General features: G+C 42.9%; 1 protein-coding gene across 2 annotated transcripts in view; it reads left to right on the top strand.

Moving 5' to 3' along the window:
• Positions 1 to 2111: 2111 nt before the first annotated feature.
• The window catches only part of kif26ab (kinesin family member 26Ab), a 68113-nt gene continuing 62144 nt past the window's right edge, over positions 2112 to 8080 (top strand). The window contains exons 1-2 of one of the 2 annotated variants that reach the window (XM_085257296.1): positions 2112 to 2526; positions 4429 to 4647. In XM_085257296.1, the coding sequence (XP_085113422.1) occupies positions 2392 to 2526; positions 4429 to 4647 (354 nt within the window). In that variant the 5' untranslated portion in view covers positions 2112 to 2391. Of the gene's footprint in view, positions 2527 to 3944; positions 4188 to 4428; positions 4648 to 8080 lie in introns of those variants that run through there. The other variant, XM_085257294.1, reaches the window with a different exon arrangement.

Genomic DNA, 8080 nt, shown 5'->3' with positions numbered 1-8080 from the left:
TCACAAAGCCTGTCCGTGCACCGGGAGAAGCTGCAGATCGAGGTCTCACAGTCAGAGGATAAGACATAGGAGAGGACTTAATGAGATGCCCAGAGCGATTTCCCTGTACGTGCGCAAGGGCAGCAGATGTAGCAGCACACGAAGTCCCAGGGGATCCCGTCTTTGGAATTTCATCAGCGGCCAGAGGAGACTCAACCCAGACCTCCTCCAGAGGGGAGGGCTGGGTGACGGACATGGTAAATCATCTTTACTATGAATTGCAGTTATTGCTCTTCTCACAACCCCTGTCTCTCCATCACACAAAAGAAGGTGTCTGTGTTTGCGTGCATGCACGCGTGCATGCGCAACAGCGGGTGTGATGAGTTGCGTTGTTCTGGGGATAAAACAAATGATTAACCCCCCTCTGCTTAGCTGTCAAGTCATAATTGTTGCACCAGAGTCACTCTTGATCTTCTCTGCCCTCCTGAAAGACAAAGAAAAACTTTGCTCCATGCAGCCGCCGCTCTCTCCCGGTGACCTTACAACTTTCCAGCAGTCAGATCAGATACGTCACACTTACACTTACCGCCACTGTGAATAAAAGTTGACTGTATTTGGGCTCTGATACTAATGAGCTAAACTAATAAAACGATTGAAGTTAAAGATAAATTTCACCCAAGATATGATTTCCGCTCAGCTAGTTCATTTGTTAAGTTAAAGGAACCATCCACAGATTTCAACCTCAGCCAACAGGTGTACTGCTGTTTCCAGGGGCTTTGAAGGCACCTTTTAAAACTCAGAGCTAAATAAAGCTAATCATGTCATAGTCTTATACCACGGAGCCCAATATACCACATACCACACCAGCCTGTGGTGTTTCTTAATTTAAACTGCACTCTCAGGTGCAACATATAGCCTATCAAATATTTGTTTCTGCTCTTATGGGCTTTGGTGGTGACACTTAACCCCATTATATCAATTTAATCCAAAAGAAATAATGCGGATTCTTACAGCTGTAACATTAAAAAAAGCATACTTTGTCAATTTGAATTCAGTTTTCAAGAAATGCGAGCCAGTGTTTCGGTGAAACCACCACGGGTGCCGCGTTTCACAGTGACACGTAGCTCACCGAGGAGCGGCTCCATGTGCATGACATCATCACTACAGTTTGTTTCCGTGCAGTCCAGTCTGAGAAGAAAAACTGGTTTATATTCGTAAATTAAACCCGGGCAGGACAACACTCTGATTATTCTGTTTAACGCCTGTTTTCATTCTAAAAACTAATCGTCTCTAAATTTTTTTTTTTTTTAAAGACAACTCATTACTTTTATAATAGATCCGCTGGATCACAGGGAAACCACCCACTGGCCTCGTTCTTAATCTCACTATCTTAGCCGCATCTTGCTCGAAGAGTTGAGGCTATTCGCTGCATAGTGATTGGCAACCATGCGATCTTACTCAGTTATAACTGTTAGTTCCATTTTTAAGCAGCAAACACCTTAAATTATCAGGAATTTCAGCACTCGGGAGATTTTTCCGCCTTGGACATCTCACAGGAAATTTGAGCTGATCTGATTTCGATACAGACTGTAATAAAGTAAAATCAATCAAAAGCTGATCTGTTTCAATCCAAACAAAATTGGCTATCACTGCAGATAACCGTCATCACGGTAAACAAATCAAGTGCCTCATATTTGATTATATCCCAGACTGGCTTCTACAGCAACACTTTAACCACAGAGCTGCAGTACATTCTGCTGCAGGAAGATTATAGGAACATTATATATGTATATAAGACAAACATATAACATAGAAGCTTTGATTGGGTCGTTACTGCAAGCCCCTACATGAATAATACAGGAATATTACAGGGGGTCTGCCGTTAGGGGTTATAGCCGGATTGTCATTGTGTTTTACGTGTTCGTCCAGGGGGATGACAACGACGCACCAGCAAATCGGCTATGAGAGCAGGTCATCTCTATCTGAGGGAACAGAGAGCGAGAGAGATGGAGAGAGAGGGAGGCTGAGTGAGGGGGAGAGAGGAAGGGAGGGAGGGGGAGAGGAGAGGAGATGAGATGAGAGTGCAGCAGATGCACAAGGTGCTCCTTCTCTCTCAGACCTGCAACAGCACTCAAAGATCATGGATAATAAAAAAGTATTTCAGTGGATATAAACACCTTTTTGCGCACCGGATGGATTGCAGTGCTTGTTTCCCTCCCTCTTATTGGGCTGCTGGAAGTCGTGGCTATTTTACGCACACGTGCGAGCGCTCAGCTTGAATGACTGAATGTCCGGATTAAAAACCCCTTTGGATCTTTTTAGGGGGTACGAGACATATAAAATAGATGGCTGTAAGAATCAAATAGGTTTCCCAGGGAGTGGAATATTTTCTAGGGTACACTTGCAGCCCACATGGCTTTACCAAACTCACCGGGGTCTCCCGAAGCTGGGAAGCCCAACCCCAGCGTCATAGACCTGGGGACATTCTTCGTCGACTCGGACATTATATTTGGGTTTACAAGTCACCTGCTGAAGAGAAAAACAAAGGTAAGAGTTTTCTCAAGGGATGTTTGAAACAAACGCTATCTCAGAGAGCATGTTCTTGCTGGAGCGCTGTTTGCACAAGTGGGAAACAGTGACGAGCCAGATAAATGATGCGCGCTTGACGGGTCCTGTCCGCTATTCAGGACCGTGAGCAGCACCTCGTAGCATCTGCGATCCCTGTTAACCTCCAGCTTCATTCACTGATTTCAAGAATCTCCAGTTTTGCGTATCAATACTTTCTTCAGCATTTTGAAGCAAATAAAAGTGCCTTAACTTAAATTCTCTTTAACTGCTGTTAAAGTAAACGAGGAAAAATACACCTATAAGGCTTTGTAGACAATTCAATGACAACTTACCAACATATTTAAATATGACTTATAAGCTGGTGTGGAAAAAATGTTTATTACAAGGTGCGTTGTTTAATTTAAGTCTTAATTTCCTAATAATAAATCTTCCAGTGTCTTTTGACAAGCCCCTTTCAGCCCCGAGAAATGTTGCAACCGACGATAAAAACATATATTGGAGGTTATATTTACGTTTAAAACGTCACCATTGGCTGATATGACTTGTGCAAAAGAAGTGGACGAGAAAAAAGTGAAATAAATTAAAATCTTTTTATGGGGAGAGAAAAAAGAGAAACCGTTTCTTATGTGCAGGACAGCAGGGCATGTGGCGACTGTCGCTTACATCACCCGCATGAAATATTCAAAGTTTATCAATTAAATATTTAACCGTGGAGAGCCCACCCTCTTCAATTTGAGAGATGGTGTTCTTTATTTCTGACGGAGGATGGCGCCAGAGTAACATCAGCGACAAACATCTCTGCTCCCTGAGAGGCAACAGTTGACGGTGCACCCTGAAAGCGAATAAAGCACAAAAAAAACCCTACAAGAAGATTCATATTATCATTATCATTCATGTAAGATGTTGTCTTTGACATTAGTTTAATTAAGCTCCAATTTAGGGTTTTATATAGCCCTACCTACCAAATAACAGACTGGGTACCTTAAAGTGATTAAGGCATCTAGTATTATATTTTTCATATATAATATATATATATATATATATATATATATATATATATATTTATCTCTTTATATCTCTTAAGATATTTTTACATTTAATACAGTTGTAAAACGTTAAAACTGTACTCTAGACTATGGCTATTTAAATCCGCGTGTGATAAACTGAAGAGAGCAAGCTGAGAGAGAAACTACTGAGATTTTTAATAAAGAAATAGTGGAAACGTTTTTATGCAATTAAATTAGTATAATATTCGATAATGGTTCACTTCACAGACAACTCGATTGCCGCATGAGCAGGGAAGTTTCTTTATCCCTCCCATTCGGAGAGTAACACCGCCTCCTGCGCACGGCTGAGTGCCCTCCTGTACCAAAACTCCTCCACAACTTTGGAGCTTCATGGGGCGCACTCACAAGTTGCCTTCGCCCAGTCGCCACCGGTCCGGTGCGATGTGACAGATGACTGATAACCTTCAGTCCGGTCTTCGGTGCAGCCTATGGCTCGGTCTCACATTTTTCAGCCACAGTATCCGTGAGTTTCAAGACGTTCTCCTGAAGGTGCAACCTTGAGTTGGGAGAATGAGCTCCTCTTGGGGCAGTTCAGCTTTTGATGGTGGAGACCATGACAACCGCGTGTTCACTGTAAGTGTCTCCCTGCACAGGATTACGTGTAAAAAAACTAATTTGCTTATTCTTAAATACAGTTTGCATTATTTTTATTTACATCAGCTTTTGTGAGGTGCGCACTTCAGGTGCTCTGTATTCAAACGGGTTGTCAAGGTACAGGCAAAACAGTTTCACCGTCACAGTTGGACGCTTTTTAAGTGCAAACTACTCTTTTTTGAAACCTCAAAAGTTAACCAAACCTTTGCTTGTTCCGAAGGTGGAGGGATGTCCGGGTGGAGACTCTCCCGCGACCCCCAGGAAAAGACTTCACTCCGCGGAGGAAGCGCAATGGAGCAGCCGACCTCCTCCTGAGGGCGCCGGGTCGGTTCCCATCTCCGAGTCGGAGGAGAAGGGAGGCTTTTGCCAAAGTTGCCAGAAGAAAGTCTCAGAGCTGAAGAAACAAGCGCTAGCTCTGGCTGACCAGAATTCACTGAAGGTTGGTGTTATAATTTGTAATCTTTGAAATCTTTTAGCACATTCTGTCGCTCACATTTTAACTTTTTTTGTTTGCATTGAAAAGTACTGTGATCACCCAAGTTGCACTTCTGCTTTACAGTAATTCATGGTAAAATTTTCATAAAAAGCCATCAAGCAAGCAAATTATAGTAACTATTACCACAGAATAGTGATAGGAGCTCTGTAGTGATGCTTGTGTCCACCTGCACCTGCTCTTCGCATTGAAACATGAACAGTGAAATTAGATCCAGCTAATGTTTCACCAAGAAAGCTCTCACAGTCCACTTGCAAAGTTGTTTATTGCTATACTTGACTTCAAAATGCTGGCTCTGGAAGTGAAAATGGAAGCTTTTGAGACTTTGAAAGTGGCCTATTGTTTGGCTAAACAATGCTTATCTTTTTATTTTGCTGTTGGGTGTGGGGGGGTCGAAGGGGCCGAAACAAGCAGGCCCCGCTCATGTTGGAGACTGAGGAGGAAGTTAAGTCCCAGTCGACCTTCGCTGTGCATTGAAAGTGTTCCTGTGTTGCTGCTCCCACAATTCCCACCGCTGTTAAATATAGGCCCTGAGACCACTGTTGTTGTGGCGCGCTGGTTTTTGCCCCAGGGTCGGTTCTCCTTTGTTGTACCATTTTAGAGGGAAAGTCTCAAAGTTAGATTGGATTACTGCTCTACAAGGTTCACCCTGAATACGCCTGCACCTGATGTTCATACAGGAACAGAATACATAAGGGAGAAGGAAACATTTGGACAGCACCTGTGCTCCGGTTTGAATCACCTGTATGTGTGGTCTAATCTTTAAAGGTGGTTTTGAGTGTATCAGATCTATAGTCAGGTTTCAGGTTAAGTCCACACATTAGCCAAACCCTAACTATTATTATCTGCCCTGGGAACTGACCTCCCCTTTTTTAGTGTGGGACCCTCCAGCAGTACTTTGTGGCCTTCAACAGGTGCTCTGGGCTGAAGAAAGAGACGAAGACTTCCCCTCTGCCCCGTATTTTGCTCTTGTTGATGGCTAAATTGCGCCTTAATTCCGGGGTGGCAAACAGTGATGGCAGGGTGCTGTTATTGTACCAGCGTTATGGTATAGGTTTCCCCTAGGTGAAGGATAATAAAACCATTGTCTTTGTGAGTTTGAGCTGCTCACCTGTTGGGCCTCATAGGATGGATGCAGTTATGGATGATCGCTTCCAAATTACTTCCTCCATGGAGGGAAGAAGGTCAACACGGTTATTCAGGTGGCCTGCTGGGATACCTGCTAGAGTTCAGCCAGTGTTGTGTCTGCGGCCGTCATGGGAAAAATGAGTGCGGAGACTGTTTACTGAGGTCACACTTCCCCTCCCTCCCCATCCGCCCGCCGTCCCGTTTTTGAGAGGAGGAAGTCAGCTTGGTCCCCAGGCATCCCTCCCCCCCCCCTTCTCTGCTGTAGACTTATTGTTTGAATACAGTAGTAGTAGTGAGTAGATAAAAATTCAAGGAAAAGTGTTTGGGTCAAGTGAATGTGCTTTCAGACATGAAGCGACTGGAGGGAAAGCTAACTTTTAACACACATTGAAGTCCAGACAGCTTTTGCATTTTCCTGTTTGGGTCTAAAGGAACAAGAAACTCGGGGAAGTAAAGCCCTTCTCCCCTCCACACTGTTGTTTATTGTGGCTCTGTGGAGCCCAGTGGTGTAAGTGGACAATTGCAGCAATGCAGTGATGTTTTTGTGCACAGTCCACTTGCTTTGAATGTTCAACAAAGCAGCAGCAGCAACGATTTTTGCATAACATTTACAATGAATTTCTGATTATAACCATTTTATGACATCACGCTAAGGGGGTCAAGCCTAAATTAACTTTTCTGAAATTGGGTCCTCGAGCTACTACCCCTACATTTTAACTGCCTTGACACATTTTATGTTATTCAGAGAGAAGATAATGAAAAGTCTCGTGGAAAAGTGCCCTTTCCTGAAAGGACAGGTAAAAAAAAGAAGAGACACTGACAACCACCAGACTCTATTTAATCAAGGCACTTCAATTGCTTAATTTGCATAATTAAAACCTACAATAATGAATGCCTTGACTAGAGAACAGCAGAGAGTCTGGATTTCCTAATTCTAGCATGCTTATTGTGGCTGGACACAGCAGTTAGGTGAGGTATGCCACAAAGTAAAACGATTGCTTGAATCTCAGTTTCAAAGAAACCTGTTAATTTCTTACTGCAAGCTAAATTAGCCAGCTTTCGGCTAAAGCTTAGCACCATATGGAGAGGTGAGGTATCAATTTCCACCTAGCTTTCAGTAAGAAAGGGACTAAGTGCATCTGCAAAACCATTAAACTATTTTTAAGATCAAATATGAAAACTGTTATTTGCAAATGATGTCTATGACTTTTGTACTTTTACTGATAATATAAATTTTGAGTTGTGGACGTATTTTAAATATTTCCATTTTCCAAACCATTGCACTGAGGTTTCACTGCAGGTCAGTGCTGACAGACAATCATAAATAAAGATGTCTATGAATGTAAAAACCAGCCTTGGACCTTGTGGAGTGCACGAGTGTGCTGACTGCTTAACAGAGAATGTCCTGCGGGCCTGTGAGGGGTTAAAGATTTGGAATTAAGCTGAACTGTTGGTGTTTTTTATTGCAGCCAGGCCTCACCTCTGCCATGAGGGAAGTGAGACACTGACCTCTGCCCCGGCCACCATACAGATCAAAGTATAATGAGCAAGTGAATCAAGTTAAATCTTGCTGATAGAGAGCAAACCACAAGCTAATCAAGAATACAATGCACTGCTGATATATGCACAATGTGTTCCAGCCTATTATGGATAGGGTGAGTGAATGTGACTATGAATGTGGCTGCACAAATTAATTTGAACCACGAGGCCTTTTTGCCAGGTTTTTCATGATGAATTCATAAATTACAGGAACGGTAATTTTCACAAATGACTCACTGGGATTCATGTTTGATTTGTTCCTGCTTTGCTCCTTATTTGACCCTCGATCCATTTAAAATGCAGCCTCGTTAGTGAATCCATATAACTGTCTCGGATCAGGTTTTATTTCCCGAAACACTACAGAAAGGAAATTAATCAACCTTATGTCATCCAACAAATGTTTCCAGGCCAAACAGTCACTGGCATAGCATGTTCTGAGCATGTTTGTCTTTGATTTATGATGACCAGAGATAGGTGAGGCAGAATACACAGCTAAGGATTCAGGAATGATATTTTGCTATTTTGCACAAGCGAGCGTGTGTTTAAAAGTGTCCAAAACATATAGGCGAGAAATGGGTAAATGACTGCAGCTCTGCAGGCCTGGTTCCCGTTACCTCTCCTTTGTTGACTGCCCTCTGACATTTCTGTCACTTCTCTCAGCTTTTATGGTGGGTTAAGGTTTCAAGGAGCTGATCTGTGCAGGAACAAGAGC

Source organism: Mchenga conophoros, linkage group LG19 (genome assembly GCF_057382185.1).
Source record: "Mchenga conophoros isolate Kocher_MC1m ecotype Shallow Benthic linkage group LG19, M_conophoros_male_GT1.1, whole genome shotgun sequence".
Classification (NCBI taxonomy): Eukaryota; Metazoa; Chordata; class Actinopteri; order Cichliformes; family Cichlidae; genus Mchenga; species Mchenga conophoros.
The sequence above is the reverse complement of the archived record's forward strand: the minus strand, read 5'-3'. Positions and strand labels throughout refer to the sequence as shown.